The 25,703-nt window shown below is 36.2% G+C and overlaps 3 protein-coding genes across 10 annotated transcripts; 2 read left to right on the forward strand and 1 right to left on the reverse strand.

The window, feature by feature from the left end:
• Window positions 1-434: 434 nt before the first annotated feature.
• Window positions 435-10,635, forward strand: Nfs1 (Nfs1 cysteine desulfurase). 2 transcript variants are annotated; one of them, XM_022058531.2, is made up of 9 exons: window positions 435-730; window positions 2,376-2,476; window positions 3,348-3,464; window positions 3,773-3,910; window positions 5,017-5,209; window positions 6,470-6,604; window positions 7,267-7,424; window positions 8,335-8,696; window positions 9,769-10,635. In XM_022058531.2, the coding sequence occupies exons 1-9, from the start codon at window positions 583-585 to the stop codon at window positions 9,830-9,832; spliced, it is 1,416 nt and encodes a 471-aa protein (XP_021914223.2). In that variant the 5' UTR covers window positions 435-582; the 3' UTR covers window positions 9,833-10,635. The 2 variants fall into 2 exon arrangements, with proteins under 2 accessions (XP_021914223.2, XP_021914224.2); XM_022058532.2 differs by having other exon boundaries at window positions 2,382-2,476.
• Window positions 10,011-13,357, reverse strand: RabX6 (RAS oncogene family member RabX6). Of its 7 annotated transcripts, none has more exons than XR_015536154.1 (5): window positions 13,073-13,230; window positions 12,476-12,680; window positions 12,094-12,338; window positions 11,324-11,762; window positions 10,011-10,969 (listed from the first exon to the last, which is right to left on the reverse strand). XR_015536154.1 is itself a non-coding variant. In XM_087352704.1 (4 exons), the coding sequence occupies exons 2-4, from the start codon at window positions 12,653-12,655 to the stop codon at window positions 11,564-11,566; spliced, it is 624 nt and encodes a 207-aa protein (XP_087208830.1). In that variant the 5' UTR covers window positions 12,656-12,680; window positions 13,339-13,357; the 3' UTR covers window positions 10,011-11,563. The 7 variants fall into 7 exon arrangements, 5 of the variants coding, with proteins under 5 accessions (XP_087208830.1, XP_021914229.1, XP_021914230.1 ...); XR_015536155.1 differs by having other exon boundaries at window positions 11,514-11,762; window positions 13,073-13,229; XM_087352704.1 differs by lacking the exon at window positions 13,073-13,230 and adding an exon at window positions 13,339-13,357 and having other exon boundaries at window positions 10,011-11,762.
• Mtpalpha (monolysocardiolipin acyltransferase Mtpalpha) lies at window positions 13,355-25,584 on the forward strand. The gene is made up of 12 exons (XM_022058529.2): window positions 13,355-13,493; window positions 14,102-14,259; window positions 14,461-14,733; window positions 15,450-15,700; window positions 16,460-16,667; window positions 18,279-18,454; window positions 19,903-20,073; window positions 20,864-21,086; window positions 21,725-21,934; window positions 22,190-22,385; window positions 23,793-23,995; window positions 24,719-25,584. The coding sequence occupies exons 1-12, from the start codon at window positions 13,421-13,423 to the stop codon at window positions 24,917-24,919; spliced, it is 2,343 nt and encodes a 780-aa protein (XP_021914221.1). The 5' UTR covers window positions 13,355-13,420; the 3' UTR covers window positions 24,920-25,584.
• Window positions 25,585-25,703: the final 119 nt, after the last annotated feature.

Here is a 25,703-nt window from a genome sequence, read left to right on the forward strand (position 1 = left end):
GTATTATCATAAAGAAACGTAATTTTATTACCATACATTAAGTAAAACACCACTCTTTTTGTCATATGGTACAAAAGAGCTTCCTTGTATGAGTGCAGAAATTCTGTCCTAACCAACTAAAATACTTTTCCAAAGTCCACAATTAGCTAACTTTCTGTTGGAGTAAGTCACTGCTATTCGAGGAACCGCCACGCTGATAGGAAATTAAAGAGTATGTGTTTGAAACATGGTTATGTGGCTATATTTATGCATCATTTCATTAAATTCTTACAGCCATTTCGCAGATATTGCATGCATGTATACGAAAATCACCACTGAAGGGTTTAGCTTGTGTTAGGTTTGTAGTGTGCATGCCCAGATAGTCTTGTGATGATGATGATGGACGGTCAACCTCTTTGGCTCTATATGGCGTAACATCTCCAAAGAGTAATCTTCCTAGTCACAGATGATATTAAAGAAAATCAACTGTTGCAAGACGTGTGTTGATAATTGTGTTTGTTCTGTTATGTTGTTTGCATTGATGTGCAGGTAAAATACGTTTGTTTTAATTGTATTGTTGAAACTGCCCTTACAAGTATCATAATGATTCGTTTATCACAAATGTATGCATTGGGACAGAAATCTAGAGGCGCAAAAGATATAAGCACTGCTGTTTACTTCGGAACTTTCGCAGTTAACCAGTATTGTGACGGACGAGTATCTAACCGTCAGTATGCAACAGCTCCGCAAGGTATGAATGCAGTTTGCATAGTTTTTATTTGATTTCGGATGAAACTACTAGATTAGTGTATAAGTTTTAGGTTATGGTTTGACAGTTGTTTACAGTGCAGATTTGTGTACAGGCCTGCCACTGCACCAGTTTTTTGGTTTGTTTTTGACCTCATATTGCTACGTTCTGTTTTGATTTGAGAAGGATAAGGTCTTATCTTCTATGATAATGTATCTCAATGAAGTCTCAGCTTCTGTATAAGTTGTATGTGGCAATAAAACAAACCTTGATATGGGCAGGTTTTACATAATGGCTATCACACTGTCTTTATCAGCATGGATCACATCACATGCATCAGTTGTAGTTATGTGATTGTCACTGGGAATAGTTATGAATTTGGCATATGTCTTCAGGCATTAATGCATTGGATGGACAGCCATTCTACAATAAAATCTTCTCGGGCAATCAGCCGCGTTAGCTGGTTACCGTAGTAAACTGACGTTTCGGGAACAAACTCTGTCCCCATCTTCAGGGTTCTGATATGACTGGATCCTTAGAAGTCGCCTGTGCAACTGCCTGCTTGAGACCAGGCCCAAGGAGTTAGGGCACGGAGTCGAGCGCTCAGTTTGTTTGGCTCTGCTTACTTCCTGGCGTTCCCCCAACATTCCTGAGCATGTTCATCACCGGATACCATGCTCGGCTCAAGATGAAACCTCCATCCCTATTAAAGTTGTCGGGATGCAGCCAGATCTCTATGGCTTCCTTTACAAGTCGGTCCATGTATCCAGTTGCTTTTTCTAGCATTGTGGTGTTGTGGAAGTTGATGTTGGGACAGAATTTGTATACGTTGAGAAAGAAAATGTTGATGTGTTCAATAGTGACATGTATTAAACCCTGGTAGAATACAGTGATAAGGGATGAAAATTGATGTCCAGAACACTGTAATGAACAGTAAATCTTTCAAAATCTCTGCAGCATGATCAATTTTCTGTCTCTTGTAAGACTTGAGGTTCTCACAGCGGTGAGTATGAAGATTTCTGTCTTCTGGGTTATTGCGCTGTGTAGTCTGGTTGATGTTAACCAACGTTTCAGAGGTCATACTGCCTCCGTCATCAGGGCGATGAATATATATTCAGCGCAATAACCCAGAAGACAGAAATCTTCTTTCTGTCTCTTCTTTCATGTTTCACATTAAAGGACCTGATGTTAACTTACTGTAAATCTAAGTGATTCACACTGCTAGAAAACGGTTATCAGCATCTGTGACTGTGAATACATTTGCTGGTTGGTGCTAAAAATGGCACTTCTTAAAACAATGCTAAGATCAGCAGTTTATTAGATTTGAATGAAACTCTTTGTTTAGAACTTTACAAAGTTTGTGTAACAAACCAACTGAACTTATTAAATGTTGTTCTATATGAACTTCATTACGTTATTTTTACCTTCTTTTTCTCACCATCCCATATGATGGTTTACTATTCAGAGCACCATGTCAGTTTTTACAACATAAGAAAGTAATCTTGTAATATAGTATTTAGTAATAGTTCTTTCTGACTTTGAAGTGATATGTTTTGTATGATTTACCTGTGGACTCCGCTTTGATGTTGATTGGTTTTATTATGGAAGTACTTACAGAGGCCTGGCATTCTTATTTCATTCCCTGTAGTTTTAGGTCTACCTAAAGAGAGGAAACCTATTGACTTCACCAAACAACTGCCTACTGATGGCAGGCCTTTATATTTGGATGCACAGGCAACAACTCCAATGGTAAGCTTGCTAAGAACATTATTAGTTGTCAGGAGTGTGTTTATTGTCAGTAAGATTTTCAGTCCATAATCATTTAGTTGTTCCTAATATCATGGGTCTGAGATTCTTAGTAGAATAAAATGGAAAGAAAAATATTAATTTAGTGTCAAAAATAGATTTTATGTTTAGCCCTAATTTCTGCCACAAGAGTGCAGCAGAAAGTGGAGTCATAAACATCAGTTCATATTGAATTCTAAGTGCTGGTTTTATGAAGTCATCAAAACATTTAATTATTATGACAGTCAAAGGTTATTACTGTTTTTTTAGTGTCTTCACCTGTTTTTAAGTCTAGTGGCGATGTTTTTAAAGATTTTGTTATAGCTAATTTATGTAGCATTGCAACTAATTCTCAATTATCTATATCGTATGCTGTCTGAGCAGAAGAATTGAGGGTCTCTTATTACACTTAATGGAAATAAGTGTACTGAAACTGTACAATATAATATATTGGGGACTAGTAGGGTATTTTACTTGTTATATTGACCACCGAAGAGATGGTATGAAACCATAACATGCCATATGGCCTAATACCTTCCAGGATGATAATATTGACATGCATTCAGGCAAGATTTAGTAACAGTTACAGTTCATTGTAATGAAGGTAAACTGTTGCTGCACAAGTGCATTTTCAAGTTTTCCATGCAGTTATTATGGTAAATTCTGCTACTATTGATTGAAGATTATATTAACATGTTTCACAGTAGAGTTGTCTGACAATGAATGCCACGCTTTCGGTTATCTCTTTGTTATTAGTTGAGATGATTGAGAGTTGGTTGTTTATTAACATTTCTTGTGAAATGAACTTCTTCTCTTTATGACCTTTTTTGTGCAGGATCCACGTGTACTGGATGCTATGTTGCCGTATTTAACACATTACCATGGTAATCCTCATTCTAGAACGCATGCATATGGCTGGGAGAGTGAGAAAGCTATGGAAGCAGCAAGAAAAGTGGGTGTTCCTAAGTAACTATATCGTTGAGAAACTGATAATCAATTTCCTAGTTAGAAAATTCCAATTCTGGAACCTGAAGGCTTATTACCATGTTCACAGGAGCCCTCCTTTGGTCCCTGTCCTGTGTCATAATTTCAGATTACACCCTCCTTAAGATTGATATTTTTAATATTAACCTCCCAACAACACTTGGAAACTTTTTATAAGAGAAATGCCTACAAGGTGATAGAAATAAGTTTGAGATGATGTATGCAAGATGATCATCATGTATTTGAGGAATAAAGTATTTTGATATTTTTTTACAGCAAGTTGCAGATCTAATTAATTGTGACCCCTCTGAAGTAATATTCACATCAGGTGCAACTGAGTCAAATAATACAGCAATTAAAGGTGTGGCACATTTCTACGGTGCTAAGAAGAGACACATCATTACTACACAGACAGTATGTATTCTCACGTTTTTGCAGTTGTAGTTAGTGAATGACATTTACTTTGCTAAGGGACTTTCAAACTTCACAGAGTGAAAGAGTAGGTTATTTCTTCATTCCCAAAACTGAAAGAACCCAAAAGTGATAAGGCATTCAGAAAGTGCCAGGGACCGTTCAAAGTGTAACACGGAATTAAACAACATTCTGAGAAAATAGTTCCAAAAGTGCATCATGCAGTAACAAAACCACTGGAATCATATTCATTTTGAATCAGGAGTAGACTAGTTTGAATAAAACTTCATCGTTGAGCGGTTACCATACTTACATAGCATGCGGGAGGTCTGGGCTCAAATCTGGCTTAGGTTTTTTGTGTTTCTTCCCTAATCCTTTAAGGAAAATGCCAGATAGTCCCTTAAATTAGATCATGACACTTCATTCCATGTCCTTTCCAATTCATTAATCATAACCTCATTTGAGTCTACATAGTCTGAGCTACTGACAGTATATTTAAATAAACTGTAAGTAGTTAAATAAAATAGAGACTACCTAGGAGAGGAGAAATTTGATTAGTTGGTATAACATTTGGTTTTCACAAAAGGAAATCAGATATGAAATTTTATGATTCTTCATAGTAAAGTGGGCCATTAAATCATGGATACTGGCTGCCAGTACCAATTAATGATAGTAACAGCAGAGAATATTTAATATGTTTTGTTTAAATTGTGATATTGATGATACTCGTGGTGATTGCTGGTTGGTATGTTTGAAAAGTTTGCCATGCTTATTTTGATATGTTGCTAAGAGAAGCAGTGAAACCTAATACAGCTAAGTGTTGGGTATGTAAGAGTTTATGAAGACAGTAAGACAGTGTTTATATTTTTAAAAGCTAATTGGCTGATATAATGTTTTTTTCTTAATTGCAACAATATTTTGCATAATAATCAAAAACAAAGAAACTCTGTAAAAACTGATACATGAAATCAAGGTTGACATCATATTTGTACCTCAGTTACATTACCTATAGGGATCACCAGAATTTAAATGCATATAAATGTGTGTTTAATGGACAAAATAGTATACTTCTCATCCCTAAATCATTAATATAAAATGGCTTATTACAGGAACATAAATGTGTGTTAGCTTCATGTCGCCAGCTGGAAGGAGAAGACTTTAAAGTGACTTACCTGCCTGTCAATAATTTGGGGCTCATCAGTATGGAGGAATTAGAGAAAGCTATTCGACCTGACACTGCCCTGGTAACCATCATGTTCATCAACAATGAAATTGGTGTTCGGCAACCTATTAGACAAATAGGTGTGAACATGTATCATTTATATAATGTTTAATGAACGTGTGTTGTGGAATGTATGTAATAGTGCCTTAAATGAAACAAGTTAGGAAATGTATGTGTAGTGTAACAATTCTAGTGTAATCACTAGAATTTGACCTTTAGCCCTTATGAATGGTGTCATTCTTATGCAAGAACATATGTAGGTGTTAATGTAATTTCAGTCAGAATTCAAATGGTTAAAATGTTTAAGTGAAAGTCCACAGTATCAAAATTCATGAAAATCTGTTCAGCCATTCTTCAGTTATTATGTGTATACAGGTGGACAGGTAGAATGATTTTAGTAGATGCTACACAGGGATGCAGCTGTGCATAAAAATATTACTTGTCATTTTTACTGTTTAATTCCATGTGTTTTTGTATGCAGCTTTTCAGAGATAATGTTTCACTTTTATTGGTAGGTCAAGTAGAAATTTTAATCTGGGACCTTAATAATATGAAGCAGGAGTGCTAATTGTTCAACTGTGGCATTCAGTTTGTAGTTTCATATATTAATATAATTCTATAAAAATGCCATGCACTTTCCCAAAGGATTGTTACAGATCATATATTTATTTCATTGATGTGACGTGATTATGGCTTATTAACGGTACTATCCTGATCTGCTTTGAAAGGCTGGGAAAGCAACTGAAAATTTGAGTCTGTATAGTCACTGTCCTGATCAAGACTGAAACTGGGTACCTACTGAGTAGAAGTCAGAAGCACTGCTATTGGAACTTGTAACAGTGATTACACTGGTGTAATTTTAAGGCTTAGAAGAATACAGTTCAAGTTTTTATACTTGTCAGTCACAACCTTCCCCTGTGTTGAAGTTAAAACATGAATGTAAGGACTACCTTAATGCATCATGGTTCATTTAAATGTAGGTTATCTTTGTTGGCCATCATTCATGTCATAATTCTATCATTGGGAATGATATAATCATTAACAATGATGAATTACCAGGGGAGAGGAATGTTTATAAGAGTATATACAAGGGTGTTCACCACATCACAACAGAAAAAACTGTCTCTTAATATATATAATATTTAAGCAGCATTTCCAACCACCTCTTGACACTTGAATCTTTCCATTAATAAAAATTGTAAGTTAAAAGCATACAGTTGAAAGATTTTTTTTCTTTTTGCATTATAACTCAGCATGCAGTGTGAAGAATGTAGACATTATGGGAAGCAATTCTTAAGTGAGTTGTAATTGTTTATTGCCTGTAATTTAATGTTTTTCAGGAGAATTGTGCAAGTCCAAGAACATCTTCTTTCATACAGACGCAGCTCAAGCAGCAGGAAAGGTACCTATTGATGTCAATGATCTGAATATTGATCTCATGTCTATTAGTGGCCACAAGATTTATGGACCTAAAGGTAAACATTATTTTGTTTAAATGTCCTTCTGAATTGCAAGGATTGTGACCAGTATGTTATAATGTTAAAATGAAAATTAAGAAAATATGTTGTAGCTTGAATGTAGCATTGGGCGCGCGGGCAGTGGGGTGGTGGTGAGTATCCATTGCTAGTGTTCATTGTGACAATGAACTTTTGGAGTTTATAACTCCAGAAAGTTAGTCAGTCTGTGTGCATTCACATCAAACACAGCACACAGCGTACATGTATTTCAGTAACAATACAATTACAATTGATTCTTTTTGGTTCAGCCCTTACATACATGCATGTAAAATGGAGAGCTATATTAAATTCATAATTAATAATACCTTGCTCCTACATTTAATAGTATTTCTTTTTTTATCCTTGTTATTTTCATTTATGTTTGCATCTAATTTGGCATAATGTGAACAAAATCACATCTTCATTGAATATGAAAGCATGTACTTTTATCACTTTCCAGGAACCATAAATAGAATAAGACTTTCATTTCCTTAAATATTACTTGTTTATAGTTAAGAAACACGTGCTTGTTAATCACTGACTGTACTATTCTGACAGGAAAGGCAGGATTTATATTTCATTTAATTTCTTTATCTGTGTTAAACTTATTCCCTGTGGTTGATTCTGTTATTGTTGAACAGGTGTAGGTGCTTTGTACGTTCGTAAACGACCTAGAGTTCGCCTGGAACCAATAATAAATGGTGGTGGACAGGAACGTGGCTTGAGAAGTGGCACTGTGCCATCACCTCTTGGTGTTGGATTGGGTGCTGCTTGCAGTATCTGCAAACAGGAGATGGATGTAAGAATTTCTGTATCACAGAACTATTTCATATATTTTAGGATGTGGTGTTCCCTAAATGACTGCAAGCTGGATAGATTGCCCATTCTTTCTGTGTATCATATAAGTTTAATTTAGAGAAGTGGGATCCAGAATGACTGACTATGGACGGATGTAAATGGGATGGGCACCAGGGTGACCCTTTCACTGAAGCATTAACTGATTCTGTGTGCATCCCCATTCTTATATTCCTCTAGTGATGCCATGCTACCAATAAAGCACAGTATCCTACAAAGTGTGATCTCAGACAAACTAATTAATTACTTTCTAATAAGTAACAAAGTTCATGCAACAGAATCCATCACAAGAAGCTGATACTTGCTCAGCTAGTCAAGAAATTCCTCACCTTTTACAGAACCTGAAGGTTCAGTACTAGGGTACAACACACGAAGCACACGTGCTTCGTGTGTTGTACCCTATATGCCCCTTCATAATTCTATGACAGACGTCACGATGTGCATTGCAACGGACATACTTTGTACGGTCGTGTAGCCCCAGCCTAAATGTAATCTTTGCTTTACTTGAAACTTATATTCAAATTTATCAGCTTTCTCAAAACTGGGTTATCATATAAAAATTTAGTTTGTGATGTAGGTCTGTTTTCATTTGGAGCATTTTTTTTTGTGTGGTTTTGGTTAACAGAAGATAAATAGAAATAATATATGCCAAACAGTAGACTTTCACTCTGTGTGAGCAGTGTTTTAGTGTTTGCTTCTGCAGCAAGCTACACTGTAGAGTTGTAACAAGGTATTTATTATTACTTGGAAAGGTTTAACTAAATAGAATAACAGTCATATTTGCCAAAAGTTAACATTCAGATGTTCAATTTATGTTTATTGCTGCTGCAATTATATTTCCTTTTGTTTTTCAGTATGATCATAAATGGATGGAACTGCTATCAAAGCGACTTATGGACAAAATATATGGAAGTCTGGATTATGTAGTTCGTAATGGTGATCCTGTCAATTCATATCCTGGCTGCATTAATCTGTCATTTGCATATGTTGAGGGAGAATCCTTGCTGATGGCACTGAAGGATGTAGCTCTGTCAAGTGGCAGTGCATGTACTTCAGCTTCATTAGAGCCATCATATGTACTGCGCGCTATTGGCACTGATGATGATATGGCACATTCATCCATCCGATTTGGCTTCGGGAGGTTCACAACTATGGCAGAAGTAGATTACACTGCTGATCACTGTATAAAAAATGTAAAGAAGCTAAGAGAGATGAGGTACGTATTTCCATATTTACAATTATGCTTTTTCTATAAGAATCCCATAACATGGTTTGATATCATGAAAGTTCCCATATCCCATTTCTTGCATTCTTAAAAATGGTTCCATTTAAAAACTACCTACTAGCTTATAGGTTATTAAGAAGAAATGTCGGTTTTACTCCCAAAGTGAAATTTTGGTGAAAGACATTAGCCCACCACTGGAGTCCATTTTAAGTTAATTTTGTATTCACAGTTAAACATACTGATACTCTTCAATATATAATTTGAAATTATGCCATAGTTTTGATTTTTACACATTTTTCTTCAGTGAGAAATATAAAGTGACTGTATTTTTGAATAAAAATAAAGCTTTTGTCATTTGGTCGAATAAATAGAGTATCATAAAAATGAGATACAGTGTGACTAAAATACAACTTCCACTGCTTCCATCTGCATCATAAGAATGCTTTTGCACAAGTCTACTAAATACAGTGAAACGACTTTTGTGTGTTGCTTAATGTGCAATCACCTTAACATTGTTTATTGTTGGAAGAAATATTCTGCATTTATATGTATGCCATTAATAATTTTTATGAATGAATTAATGATAAGAGGACAATTAGACTTTCAAACTGTTCTGGTGCTTGCTTTCTGACAAACTTAATTTTGTCTAAATACCTTGTGATGGCATGAATATAATATTGATGGTAGTGAATGTAAGTGCAAAATACATACTGGACTATTTGGACACAAAGGTTTACATTACATAATGAGAAGACTTTTATTGGCTTGAATATATTGGTACTTTCCAACAAAGTCAAAACTCAAAAGTTATCCCTTCATGCCATATTGGACATTTACACAGCAACTTTCTATCACTGGTTAAGATTTTTTACATTTAATAATGGAATTCATCCCAGTCCACCTTGTCTTAACTGATTTTATCCATTATTAGGTTTTGTAAAATTGATTTTAGAACAAATCTAAAATATTAATTTCCTTATTCTGTAAAATAATTTCATTTTTCAGTTATCTTTCATAGGTATACACAGAATTTTTAAAACACTTGTTGGTGCCTTTATTTCAGCCCATTGTGGGAGATGGTGCAGGAAGGTGTGGATCTGAAATCTATAAAGTGGTCACAGCATTGAAGTATATATATATATATATATGTATGTGTGTGTGGATGTAAATATACTTCCTTGAAGACATACTTTATACTCATATGTACATATGCAAACTGCTTTCATTTGCTGTGTTAGTTACCTATCAAGTGTTAAAAAAAGTCTACTATTGTATATTTGAATGTAGAAATAACTTTGTCACACATTGGCAGTTACTACTGTATTTATTAATGAAATGCACTGTATAATGATAAAAGATAGGTCGAGCCTTTAATATAGTGACAATACATGAAGCACAAATATTAATAACCATATTTATTTTTAAACGATTTTTATCTTTAATTATCTGCAGGCATTCTGAAAGCTGCTCTTCGTTGTTATTTAGTACAAAGTACATCTAGTAATATTACAATATATGCAAATTAGTTCTACAGTTTCTATCAATGTCTTTATGTAACAACTAAAGGATTCTCAAGAAATCTGATAACTAGGAAGTTTTACTACAAATGTATCCAATTTTGGTTAAAACTCAACAGTAACGGGTACTTTACATGAAGACCTACATGCATTTGTGTGCAGAAGTGACTGGATGGGGAATCCCCAGACAACTCTGGCACTATTCACAGACATCAAAGATCAAATTCTGGCAAGTACTCCAGTTTCTAACTTGTTTACATCTCTGGAATTGATATACATCACCATACTCCAGCTTTAAAATTATCAGTCTCGTGCCAAAATGCAAACATTTCAGTCCTGCATTATTTTTTCTCAACTCTCAAACATGCTTCAAAATGCAATTAAAAAGCTGCTCAAATAAAGTGTGAAAAGTGTTTTTGTTTTGTTTTCAGATCTTCCTTATGACATTACAATATAAATAAAAAAATGAGATTAAGCTACATGATGCATCTCGTTGATGTTATCACCATTTATAGTGGCTTTAATCAGCTTGACATGCACCATGTCAAAAGGTTAAAAGTCACCTCAGGATTACATATTAATAAAGCTTTCATCTCTGCATTTTTTAATATTAGGTATCACTATATGTTTTTCTTAAATAACACATTTATTCAAACTGTGCTGCTGTGCCTGATCTGGCCAGTAGGCTGATGGACGGTCCATTCTTTTTGACTAACAGGAGGAACTGCTCTGTAGCCCCATCAGATGCTGCAAAAGCAATAATTTTTGGTGACAGAAAATTTCAGCTTCCCTCCAAATTAAATGCTTAAATGTACTACTACTCACATTGTAAATTCACTGTTTTTAAGGTAAACAAAATGTGCATATACCGATACATTTTTTAATAAATTAAACTGCTGCAGTTTTAAAAGTATTAATTAGTTTCTTTATTAGGGACCATGGGATTTTTTGAACTTTGGATTTAGAAAATTGGAAATTTGAAATGTCCCAATAAATGTTATTTGAGAATTATTCATGTGATGAAAAGTATAAAAACTGCAAGTGCCATAACTTCTGGAAATGAGAATTAAAAATGTAATTTTCCGAATGGCTATGACCAACCTGTATAAACCAGCCTCTGTTACGGCAGATCATTCCTATGCTGTCTGCTGTCTTCTGATGTGTTTTTCTTTACTTTCATGAATTAACAAAAAAGATCTTTCTTCAGCTTCATACATGTGATTACAAACAAAAACAACAATTACATTACAAAGTAAAGTCATATAAGATGGATGGCAAAATGTTAAACAACCTTATGCTTGGACTGTTCAGTATCTGCACTGGATATTCTAAGAGGATATGTTAGCAGAGGCAGGTGGGCTCCGTCGCCTCATCTGGTGGCATGATCTTGAAAGATTCTGTATCCATAGCTTGCAGTTCAAGACGTGATCTGTTGGACTGAACCAGGTGATGAGCAATGTCTGCAAACATCTCCTCTACACCTTGGCCCGTCTTACACGACGTCTTGTACGTGGCACTAATAAGATTGTGACATTGTTCGCTGAAATTACAAAAAGTTCCTTATGTGGTATAACAGTAAAGAGTCTTTGTGCATTTAAAATAAGGCACTTTTGCTGTTAGTCTTATGGAAGTTATATACTCACCTGAGATGAAAAAGACTACAGATACAGAAGCAAAAAGTGGAATCTGAACTAATAAAGCTTACTATTACATGTGGAGATTACTATTGTAACAATTTTTTACAGTGTGTAAGTAATTAATTTATCAGTGTCAATGTTTCTTGAAATTGAACATGTGATAAGGATAAATTGTGAGTAAGAAAAACATTATTATTTTACAAAATGAACTACAATGAATAATAAAATTCTTACCAAAAGTTCTCCATGTCACTTTCATTAACTTGAGGTGTCTGACCCTCCAGGTCTGCCTTATTTCCACAAAGAAATATCTTTGCATTCTCAGCATAAGTCACAATATCCAGTAGGTGCTGAGAAAGTACATGGAAAGATGCTGGATTATCAAGTGAGAATACCAAAATAGCTGCCTCAGCAAATTTGTAGTAACTGGATGTAATAGAGGCGACTCTTTCCATGCCCCCTGTGTCCCATAGCTGCAACTACGAGAAAACACTGTTTAAATGTATTCCACCTTAAATTGGTGCATCCACCATCAGTTGTAAAAAGTGGAAAACAATGGTGGCACATTAATAATTGCATTCTACTACAGTCAAACACGAAAAACCGAACGACTTACCCGTATTTCTTTGCCTCCTACTTTATATTCTTTATCATAATGATCTAGTCCTAAAGTTGACTGTCTGTCTGTAGCAGTAACAAATGAATTAGTGGCATAACGACGAAATAAGGAACTTTTTCCGACACCAAATTCACCACACAATATAACTTTTTGCTCAGGAACTTTAACAGATGCCATTATAACACGTTTCGGCTGTCAATCCCTGAAACAAACACATACGTTAATTTTCGCTCTGCATTGCATACACAACATTCGTACTTGTAAATTGTACTGTCTTTGACCACAGTACATCACCTTTTACAGCTTGAAGCAGAAGACAGTAATGAACATATGCAGGTGTCCATACTGTTTATACTTGTGCGGGAAGCGATATTCAAAATCCCTACAGACATGAATTCGATTATACAATTTTTCTAAACGAATTTAATGTGCACATCTCGATCACAAACATGTAAACATCTATAATCCAAAGATATCTATGCAACCCACTTAAACTTTCCATATCATGGGCGTTGAATAAACAGGTTATGGACAGCCGTAACTTTTCATCATTATTAATACAGAAGAATTTAAAAAAATATATATTCACATTACTTTTGTACAGTCTTCGAAAATATTAAATTTTCGTCGTCTCTTGCTTATCCTTTTAGACTGCTCAATGTTGGTTCCAAACCTGTGGTACCACACATTGGATACCAAATGTTTATTATGTATATGTAAAAATCACAGTTCTGTCCATAGGTTGTAATAAACTTGTCTGTAGTCTAAATTTGGATTGGAATAAAGTACAAAATTTCTTGAAAATTATTTGTGGTAATGAAACAAAAAACACTGATAAAGGAAATCGTACAGACACATACTACACATGAAAATAATTATTACGAAAGTGTTTTAGCACACTCCGGAACTGGACTTTGATAATTGTGTCGTTGCTCTTTGAAAATGGCGACTTGTCGGTGTATGGGAGCTTTAAGCCGCATTTCGAAAATGAATGTAAATATGTTACGATATCAAGGTAAGTTAATATTTGTTACAACAGCTTCTTACTTGGGGTCTGGTACGTGTGCACGTGATTCAGACATTTCAAATAAGATGAAGTAACCTGCCAAGTCATTCCTCTTAAGTTTTCGTATTTTTATTACAGATGTATTAACAATTGACGTTATATTTTAAAGTACGAAAAATTTAAAGCATATAATTTGTTTCGTTTATAGTTTTACTTTACATAGTTTTATGTACTGAGTTTCATATTAATTTTGTTATGTGACTGGTAGAATGGGTAATGTAGAAACTGTCCAGTAATTTTTTTAATATTATCTTTCAACTCAAGATTCCAAAGAAAGATTTGAATATGCATGTAACCAATTCTGATAATTGAAGCAATTTAGACATTCTAGTGATACTGGTTCTTAAACACAGTAAATGCTGGCATAGTATAGGGTGTGGCCCTACACACCCTTACTGACAAAGCAGAATAAGAGAAATGACTGTAGGTGCTATAATTTGATCTTTTCTTTAATCATAGTCTTATTTATTGACATAGTGTAGTGACACTTCTGTGATGTGAGGAACTTATGTACTGTCCTCTTACTGCAGTTGTACATGAATAATCTTTTTCTCCAGGTTTGAAGATTTCAAGATTATATGCTACACCAGCAGCTGCTTTGGCTACAAAACCCAGTCATTTGTCTGCATCACAATCTGTATCCTCAGTACAGCACTTGAGGAGCAAAATTAATGAAAATGTGTTTGTTATAACTTTGGATACACCTGGTTCAAAGGTGAGGTGAAGACTATTGTCAACATATCTACCATACTAAAGATGTGTATTATGAATCATAGTGATGTACCTGAGTAATTTTGTCTAATAATTGTATTCACCACATGTGTTGATATCCTTTAACAGATTGCAGATTTGAATTTGAGTACTATATGTAGCCAATAGTTATAATATACTTTATTTATGTTTTTATGTGTTGTAGGTGAACACATTGGGTGAAGATGTTATGTATGAAATGGAGCAGATGTTGAAGAAGGTTGAGTCTGACCCTAATATCCATGCTGCTGTCCTTGTCTCCGGGAAGCCAGGCTGCTTTATTGCTGGTGCTGACATTGGAATGTTCGAGTCATTAAAAACTGTTCAAGAATTTACAGCTGTATCTCGCACAGGACAGAATATTTTAGGATTAATTGAGAAGAGCAAAAAGCCTATTGTTGCAGCCATTCAGGGCTCTTGTTTAGGTGGTGGCCTTGAGGTATTGCATTTCAAAACAACTTTCTTTCTCATGGATACATTGTGAGGGAGTGTCGTGTGTTCTTGTTTTCATTGTTTTGAAAAATAGGTTATTACAGTTTATATACTCATACTGGAGTTCCCTCTTCATAACTGCAACAGTATGATAAAAAAGCAGAAGTCATGAAAGTTGTAATGCATTTTATGGCATAGGGTCTCATGACCTACTCTAAATTAAAGTAATGTGATCAAGAAGGATTAGTGTGTGATCACAAAGAGATAATGCTTCATAAAAAAGCACAAAACCATTTTCAACATAAGATTCTTGCTTTGAGGCATTATGTATTGTATGCCTGTAGTTTAATAGGGCTGTATTTGTAAGTTTTGTTTTGGCTTCTAATCAAGAACCAGTAGCATCTAGTTCTTGTACTGTCTGAAGTTCATTTTCAAATACTGTATTTTATTTCACAACTGCAGTCAAGCTTATCTGAACAGAACTGATTAATTCATATTTTCTCTTGTGAGGCTGTTGGTGATAAACCAATTGCATATTATGGACAATGAAAGGTGCAAGCAGGTGAGGAGCCATAGCTCAACATTAAAGAATAGAAATTTCCAGCTGTGGTTCAGTAACAAACTGGCTTTTCTGTAATTTTAACATGCAGTCTGATATGTAACTTTCAAAATGCTATATTTAAGGAAGTTGTCATTTTTCTGATGATTAGGGTTTTCTTCCAGGTTGCATTAGCATGTCATTACAGAATAGCAGTAAAAGATCGAAAAACAGGATTGGGTCTCCCTGAAGTAATGCTTGGACTGCTGCCGGGTGCAGGGGGAACTCAGAGATTACCACGTCTAATTGCTGTTCCTAGCGCAATAGATATGGCTCTAACTGGTCGCACTGTACCAGCTGACCGAGCCAAAAGGTTGGGCCTTGTTGATGTGTTAGTTTCACCCCTGGGACCTGGTCTAGACACTCCTGAGAGGAGGTGAGAATTGCCAGTAATTCCGTCCACACAAAGTGAAGCAGTTGTATTTGCAGTGCAACTTATATTTCTCTTATTTGTTTAAAGTAATGAAACATATTGAAAACAGCTTCTAAGCACTTTTCCACTTGTAGTCTTTACTTAACTATCATTGGCCATTCTCTAACAATACTTTGGATCACCACAATCACACAGAAAAATTAAAATTGTTAATAATTCTTTGGATTTTACTAGGTTAAGTATGTGACAAGATGGGACAACAAAGGAAAGCTGTGCATCCAATTAATGGGGCTGTGATAATCTGAAAGAAGGAATGCATTGTTATTAACGCAAATACAGTGTAGAACTTTTTTTCACTGTTATCTTTTGAAGGGCTGTGGCAATATTACTGCCCTGGATGAGAGCAACAGAAAAATTGACCTCATAAAGGTGGCACCGTTGGAAATAATAATCTGTAACGTCACCTATAGGTTCTTGACATTTATGTGTGTTTCATGATTACTGTTACTTCATATGTGTGTTTTAAGTGGTGTGATTGTTGGGAGAATCTATTAGTATTGCACTTCAGGATGACCTGACTATTAGTCCAGGATTTCACAAACTTCTGATGCAGCGTTCAGGTTTAGATGTTTTAGTTCATGCTGGAAATCTGAGTAAAACAGAAACCTGATATAAGAACTACGGAACGTAGATTGTAAATCATCTTGATACAGAGTTTATGAAAGATCACAAACGTAACATTGTTGTATGTCTGTTATACAGGACATTGCAATACTTGGAGGAGGTGTCTGTAGCTATTGCAAAAGATATTGCGAGTGGAAAACTCAAAGTCAACAGGAAAAAGAAACCTCTTACCCAGACTTTATTGGATTTTGGGCTTACCTTTAACTGGGTCAGAAATCTTGTGTTTGGTCAAGCCAAGAAACAAGTCCTGAAGTTGAGTGGTGGTTTTTATCCTGCACCTCTTCGCGTAAGTACTGTTAGTTGAGGGCAATGGTAGACAATATCACTGTTAAGTTTATCATGAGAAATTGAAATATGCCATATTTACTTGCATGATTTCCATAGCCATTTGCACAGTGTTTTTATGTTAAAAGAAGGATGGGGCAATTTCACAGTTCCAAAACAATTTAAGCATGTTTTAAGATGCAATAGAAAGGGTTAGTAAAAAATTATTGGCAATGCTGCAGTGGTGTCACACCTTACTGGTGTTAGCAGGAAACAGTTTTGTGCAAGAGTCTGAGCCGTAATGTACTGCATGTGAGCATCTGTTTTTGCAAGTGTATAATCAGTTCTAAGTGTCACATAGTGGTGTGAAGCATTACGTGTCACGCAAAACTGCTCAAAAAGCATGTTCTGTTGGTATAAGTAATTTTTATTCAAAATCTAGGTTGCACAGGGGAAAAATCCACATTATTGTCATGAAGAATTGTAAGAAGCCTGTGGACGAGAAGTTTTGCTGTACCTTACCGTGGAGAGGTGGGTGTGTGCCATTTAGAGTGGGAAAGAAAGTAAGGGACAAACATAGAGCTAGACAGCCAGTCATAGCAACAGATGAAAGATACATCACAGCTGTGAGAGCTCTGCTGGTGTGGTCTGATGATGAACGTGTCCCGAACTTTCATGTAAGATTAGTATTGTGTCGTCCACTAGCCATATGCTTTAAGTGGAAGAACTGAAAATCTGGAGTATCTGTGCATGATGAGTCCCACACAGTCTGACATGTCCACGTGCTGCAACACATGGAAACTGTCAGATTGCATTTTGATCATTTTGGACTGGTTGATGAAGCCCATCTTTTTCGGGTGGCCCATTTGTATGAAGCTGCATCCCACACTTTGTTGCAAGTAACTGCATTTGCTATGTGGCTGTTGTGCTACATGACAATGCTTGTAGTTGTGTATCCTAGACAGAGGATGATCTGTTCAAACTGTGGAATTGGAGGTACTAGAACATCCACCATACTTGCTGGATGTGAGTCTATGTGATTAATACCTTTCACAGAAACTGAATGAATTCCTATGAGGCATCTGATTGAAGGCCCCACTTAATGGTACCTGCACCTTGTCGTGATGGTGGGGCTTGAGCACCTCAGTGACCCCAAGAGCTATGCTGGAGGTAGCATAGCTACTGGTAGGGCCTCCCTAGCCAGGTTGGTCAAGGGGGAGAGGTCAGACTAAGACAGGTACCCTGGTCCTCCAGGTTGGTTGGTCGCAAGGCTAACAACCTTGCACCGTAAAAAGGAAGATGTTTCAAAGCCTCGGACAGATGGACCTAACAGAGGACCGAATGGAAGAGGAGAATTGAGGAGGCCATAGAAGAAAAAGATCTGATTGAAGGCAAGGGAAGAAATTATAATGTGGTAGGGCAAATGATAATGGACAGAACAAGATTGGACATGGTTATGGTATGAAGTGTCTTCTAGTGGTATGGCAGCACATCTGTGACAAGTTATCAAAGGCATATGAAGTGTCAAATTTGAGCAGTAATTTTTAAATTTTCTATCACTGTTGCCATTAATTTTTTAATGACCCTTGTATTTTAAAGGTGTGGTATCTACAGTGTGTATGTGTTGTTTCAGATTTTAGATGTGATAAGAACAGGTCTGGAGAAGGGCCCACATGCTGGGTACGAAGCAGAGAGCGTAGCATTTGGCGAGCTGGCCATGACCCCTCAAAGCAGAGGGTTGGTTGGTTTATTCCGTGGGCAAACTGAATGTAAAAAGAATCGTTTTGGAGTGCCAAAGCAGAACATCAAGTGAGTTTGCTAATGTGTACATATGTATGCATTAGAAAGTAATAAAAGAACATAGCTTAGAACAACTAAACTGGTGTTCCATAAGTGTTAGAATTATTTGTAATTCAGTTCCATAACACACTTTTATGTAAATTAAAAAAAATGGTAGTAGGTTTCATAATTTTTTTATTTGTTTGACATTTTGTACATATAAAGATTACTGAACAATTAGAAGAATAGGTTAGTGAATCTACATATTAGGAACATTTTGTAACAGGCTTGTTTTACAGTGCTTTGTGAGCTTGCTGAACCCCCATGTTAAATGCCACCTCCTGATATCTGTCTACAATGTCTTCTCAGTTTATTCCCATGTGTCTTGTCATTTCTGAAAGTTGCCTCTTTCACTCACAGTTTGAGTGTGTGCCATGCCGTGGTAACATATTCATAAATCTAATGAGACTAGTACCACCACAGTGGTCTAGCGGTTAGAACGCTGGCCTTGTAATCTTGGGGTCCCGGTTCGATTCCTGGCAGTGCCTGAATTTATAACTTATGTTGGGCAAGGCCGTGATCTAGGCTTCCCTGGTTTTTCTGTGGCATCCCAACAATTACTTCATACTCCATACACACAGAAGAAGGCATCGGCAATGCCTAAAAAAACATGAACGGGTCCCAGTCCGAGAAAAGGATGGAAGGATCCTGTCCATAATATGTCGCCAACCTCCTGTAAAGGAGACGGCGTAATAAAGAAGAAGAATGAGACTAGTATCATCTTGCAGTTGAAATGTCATTTACAATAGAACATTTTACTGTCACAGCATTGTGAACAAGACATCAAAAGTATCAAGTGTAGGCATAGATGTTATTATGAATGCTGTCCAGCATTGTAAGTAGGTTTAAAGATTACATGGAGGATCAGTATTCTTGGAAATGCAGTTGGTCCTCAGTCTTAAAAACAAAACACATTTTTAAAATATAACATGCCCTTCAGCTCTGATAATCTCCATGCAAGTACTGCATGGTGCATGGTATTAAGATGGTTAAGGCGCCACAGAGGAGAAGTACATGGAGTTTTTCTTTCAGACTGATTGGTATGTCAACTGAAAAATGTTGAGTGCTCTTATAGCCATTATTTTGGTTGTCCTCAATGTTACTGATAATATTTGAATCATTACTTGAGAGACCCTCAATGTTTTCATTATTGTTGCTTGTTGTTGCCGCCCATAACATATGGTTATGACAGAATGCTCCTTGCTACTGCTTTCATCTGCTTTGTGTAATCTGTTGTAAATGGTTTGACAACAAATTAACAAAAACAGATTTTTTTAGCATGTATGCCCCAGAAACATTTTTATGATATGAATTGATGCATTTAGTATTCTTGCTGATACGCAGTTATTATGACATATTAAAAAGTTCAATCTCCAATTGAAGTTTGGTTGGTGATTGATATAAATCATTCTGTTCAGGACTATTGCTGTGGTGGGAGCTGGTTTGATGGGTGCAGGCATTGCTCAGGTTTCTGTAGACAAGGGCTATAGTGTTATCCTGAAGGATGCTAACCAAGGAGGACTTGACCGTGGACTGGGTCAAATCCAGGATGGCCTTGAGAAAGGTGTCAAGAGGAAAAAGATTTCTGTGTGAGTCTAGTTAAATGGTAAAGTATGAAAACAAGGTGAGGTGTACATTGGAAGCTTTCTGGAGTGTGTATTTTGCTGTCTGTGAAAACTGCATTCTTGTCTATTATGCAAATTGAAGCAGGTAATGTATGCTTCCATGAAATTTCATCCAGACTTTCTTGATCAATGAGCAATTTGTCCTACATATTTTTGTCCAGACATTTTGTGGAATTGTTCTTATTTCACACTGACTTACTATCCAAACTTCCGGAGTATAATAGGAACCTTTTTCAGTGCACTTGGTAACTTACATTTTACCCCATAATAACATATTTTAAATGTTTAGAAACAGGGACCACAAGTCTTGTCCCTCACAGTAGAGAAATATGACATAATTGATTAGTTATAAATTCTGATTATAATCAGTATTAATTTCTGAAGAATCATTGGAAGACATACAGTCACATTCGACATATTGTACTTTTAAAACTTTACATTTTTGGAATCTGTGCTATCAGAACAACATTAACCATCTGTAAAGAAGAGAAGAGTTCCTTAGAAAGAGATCAGTAGTTGCGCTTTGTGTGATTTGTAAGAAATTCACACCACTTGCCAGCCAGAAGGAGGATGATACCAAACTTACCCTACTCTCCACATTCCAAACAACATATTTCCATGTCACTTGTCTGTTTTTTTGAAATTTCTCCATATAAGGTTTTAATAAATCAAAGGCCATCTCTTAAAGAAACCATTAATGTGAAATCACTGACAACTCCAGCACATTCTGTACAACTATGCTTTTGTCTTGCAGAGTTGAGCGGGATCGCTACCTTGCCAACTTGGACACAACACTCTCTTACAAAAACTTCAAGAATGTGGACCTAGTGATCGAAGCTGTTTTTGAAGATCTAAAAATGAAGCATCGTGTGGTCAAGGAAATAGAGCAGTGCACACCCACTCACTGCGTCATTGCAACTAACACAAGTGCACTTCCTATTGCTGAGATTGCAAAGGCCAGCAAAAATCCCGAGAAGGTGGGTCATGTTACTGAAAAATGTCATTTGTTTTATATTGGATAATTTCACATCCTGCATTCCTTACTTTTGTAAGCCCATACATTATTAAATTTTTTCCTGAAATTGGAATTGGGAATGTTGGGCCATGTACCAGCTCTCTATCTTGAGACAATATTTTGTATATATATTATACTTCAGCATGGAAAGCAAATCTAATTACAAATAAAAGTTTTCACAAGTGGAGAAGGAAAAAATGGCCTGAGTTCTGATAAGAAATGTGAATCTGTAGTGTTCTGCTCTTAACCAAATTTTACTAGGGTGATCAAATCAAGGAGGATGAGGTACAGAACATGAACCATGCACATGGGAAATGAATACAGACAAGTCTTGAAACCTGAAGTTGGGAGATCTAGATGTAGATGGCAGAGTGATACCAAAATGGAGAACTGGAGTGCTGGAGTGTGGATTGGTTTCGTTTAACTCAACGTAGGGTCCAGTGGTGAACTCATGTACCTTTGGGTTCCATGAAAGTGGCGAATTTATTTACCAGCTGAACAATTTTTAGCATTATTAGCAATTGTGTTGTAATTAATTAGGTATTGTTAATTGTATAAAATAATGCACAAATTGATGAGCTAAAAATTCCTGCATTGTAGCTGGTTGGGATGCATTATTTCTCTCCTGTGGACAAAATGCAACTACTTGAAGTGATCACAACTGACAAGACATCACAGGATACAGCTGCTGCTGCGGTTGATGTTGGATTGAAGCAGGGCAAGGTAGTGATAACAGTCAAGGACGGTCCTGGTTTCTATACTACGCGTATTCTTTCTGCCATGCTCGCTGAAGGAATTCGCCTTCTACAGGTATGTTTAATTTGTTTTGTAACAAACTATTTAGGTTGTGAAGCAATAAAGAGAATCCTGACTCTTGTGGGATTTGTTCCTCTGATCCCAATCCCAACATGCTATTTCATGAATTAATGTACATTTTATTTTTTAGTTATAAACATATATTATGTTACCAAACTGTGACTGTTTTTGTAGGGGAGGAAGTCTGTATAGTATGAAAGTAGGCTTTATGATTTCTGCCCAGAACTGCTTGTGTCCTCATTTTTATAGGAAGATGTAGATCCCAAGGAACTGGACAAGCTGACAAAGTCATTTGGCTTTCCAGTTGGTGCAGCCACACTGGCAGATGAAGTTGGCATTGATGTAGCAGCTCATATTGCTCAAGATTTAAGCAAAGTATTTGGCCCCAGATTTGCGGGGGGTGATATAAATATCCTGAAAGACATGGTTCAAGCAGGATTTCTTGGTAAGCATAAATTATTAGAGTGGAAATAGGAATATGTGGATGGCCACATATTATGCCGAGTAATAGACTTTGTTATTATATTGGAATTTGAGTGTTTCTACATTGGTTTAGATATCAATTTAAATTGCTTTTAAAATTACTAAAATTATCATAGAACGCAAGTATCATCCATTGTTAAGACTTCTGCTTATGATATACTTGTTGAAATATGCAGTGGATTGCAGTTATGTGTTGTACACTTTCAAATCTCACTTCTGAGGATGAGGAAACTTAAAGTAAACTTTGTATTCTATTTATACAAAACAAAGGGTCATCTTAAATTAGAGTGTATAATATATGTCAATGTCTGTGAAAGTTTTAAGCCTTCAGCATGTTGATATCTATATGGTGTAAAATATGCAAACATGTTCTCTGAGAGTATGATTTTCACCTATATCTTCATGTGTAGCTTACTCATCTTTGCATTGAAGGTGCCAATTCATTGCTTATGTTCAGCCAAGTAGTTATGTACAGTTTGAAGTTGGAAATATGCTTGTTATCTCAGATATTATCCTCAGCTGCTCTTTGTGTTCATCTAGCTTCCATATTGAAAATAAGTGGCTTAGGAGTGCCTAGCTGACAACATTGCAAGTGAAACACAGAAGTCTAGAAAATATCTTATAGAATTTCTCTCCTAACTCTTGGTCACATACCAGTCTACTTGTTCAGGATCTTGCTGAGTGACTAAGAAGTCTGTGGGTAGATGTATCTTAGTACTTGCAAAAATGTATCTGGACCCAAGCCCTTATATAATAATATTCAGTTAAATGCTATGATTTCCCAAAGTGGAAGATAATAACAGAAGGTTAAGAGACTAAGGCAATGTCCTATGTAAGCAATAACAAGTGAGCTATGCGAGCTGCACAAGTAGCATGGGGTGTCATATGAAGCGGGGTATCACTTTTTGTGTCCTACATGAGAGACCGCAATAGAAGCACATGTCCTTCCTGCGCATGCACCTTCCCTGTACTGCACGGTCAGAGCTTTGTTGTGCATGCGCCTTACTGGCCAGCACAGCGACTCGCGCGAAAATATCAAAATATTTGATCTCAGACTTTGGCCGCTGACCGCTTCGCTGTAACCTAGGACAGTGCCATACAAACAGCCAGTTTGATATTTCCGCTTCACCCACGCAACTCGCACTGCTCGCATTTAATTGCTCATGTAGGACACCGGGTAAGAGTAAGGTCTGAATTAATTTAAGGATAATTTTATGTTTGAGAAACTAAATTTAGTAACTACATATCTTTACTGCTGAAATGTAAATAAAATTGTGTGAATGATTAGATTCTTTAAAAGCATGTTTGAAAGGGATTTTGCTACTTGTAGAAGAGCATACTTACCATAAATTCGTTTATGGTTTTACAGGTCGCAAATCATCCAAAGGTTGCTTTGTATATGAGGGTGCCAGTAAGAACCGTGATGTAAACCCTGGAACATTGGATATTTTATCCAAATATAAGGTGGAACCGAAAGGTTCAAGATCTGTAGAAGATCTGCAACTTCGTATGGTGTCACGTTTTGTCAATGAAGCAATACTGTGCCTCCAGGAGGGTATTCTGGATAATCCAGTGAGTAGCACATAGTATGCACGGAAGAGATTAGAAATTCATACAAAAGTTTGGTCAAAGAACTGGATGGGAAGAGACCACTTGGAAGTCCTAGGCATAGATGGTAGGATAGTATTAAAATGTACCTTAAGTGAATAGGGTGGGAGGGTCTGGACTCAATTTGTATGGCTTAGGATAGGGACCAGTGGCAGTCTCTTGTGAACAGTAGCAGTGAACCTTCAGGTTCCATAGAAGGCAAAAGAGAGAGAGTTACTAGCTGAGCAATTATTATCTTCTCAGGTATTGCAAATCAAAATATTTGTGACAGAACAGTGACATTTGAAAAGTCAGATTTCTTCATTTCTCAGTCATGATGGAAAGACAAAAAATCAGACTTAATGTGGAACTTCATGTATAAATTAAAATGGCTGAATTTTTATAACATTTTAAATATGAGATCTTTGAATGAATGGTTGAAACAGGGATGTGCAGTCAGAAGCCCTAGTGCTGTGTCTGTCTTCAGTGTATTGTGTGTCCATTCCTGTAACTAAGTCCCCGGCAGTCTTGTATTTTCCAGCCTCTAATTTGGTAATTTTCTTTGCTGGTTTTGTATTTAACACTTTTGCCTCACACTGTGGTGGCATAAGTGATTGAAACATTAATCCAGAAAGTGTTATAATCCTTATTGTGTGCATTTAAAATATTCCCTGTTACATTTATTGTGATCATATTTTGTGTTTCCAGCTGGAAGGAGACGTTGGAGCAGTGTTTGGTTTGGGCTTTCCTCCTTTCACAGGCGGCCCCTTCCGATGGGTTGATGGGTACGGTGCGGGCACTTTGGCAAACAAGATGCTGGAATTTGAGAAGGACTATGGAGCACCATTTAAACCCTGTGATTTACTTTTAGACCATGCTAAGAATTCAGGGAAGAAGTTCCATCACTAGTGAATATGACCTGTACTTTCGATAATCAGTGATGGTTAAACCAGGATCAATTCACCAACATCAAGCCTAACATTCTGATAAGGAAGAAGTGATTATTTGGCGCTGCTCAGGACCATATATTGAAAGGTTAAACATTTCTGTTTTAGAATTGAAATGGTCTGGATTATTTCTGACCCTGGATTATTATGTTTATATTGGCTGCTAGTGTTTTGGATAGGCTTTGCTCATGCAGATTGGGTGATGAGGGGATGGGACAGCAGTATTACTGATATAAGATTATCTGTAAATCCCAGCTAGTAATTATGTATAACTGGTGGTTATTGTTCATAATGATTATTCAGTTCTACAGTAGCATTATTACAGAATTATTTTGGAATTTTACTGTCATTATTCTGAAAAAGAAAAGGCACAGGGTTTCAACAAAAGATCCAGTTCATTCAGTTCTTCGGTGGGGTTTAGGGATAATTGAATGATCCAGCAGTGCTATATGGGTGAAACTGTCAGAATTTATCAATGCAATTCTGCTGTGATCATTTATCCATTGTAAATAATGTACCTTGTGTGTAACATTAATGTAAGAGTCAATTTTCATTGTTTTTTGGTGAAGTCCAGTTTGTATGTATGATATTAATTTCAGAATATAATAAATAATTTTGCTACTATTATTATTTTGAAAGGTATATTTTGTGATTTCATAAACCAATAGGAAAGGCAGAATGCACCATGGCTCTGACATTGGTGAATGAATATTTATAGTATCTATTGTTTCTGTTTCCTGCATTTT

This window comes from Zootermopsis nevadensis, unplaced genomic scaffold (assembly GCF_977971745.1).
Source record: "Zootermopsis nevadensis isolate Lab colony 2312 unplaced genomic scaffold, Znev_1.0 Znev_ptg000021l, whole genome shotgun sequence".
NCBI lineage: Eukaryota > Metazoa > Arthropoda > Insecta > Blattodea > Termopsidae > Zootermopsis > Zootermopsis nevadensis.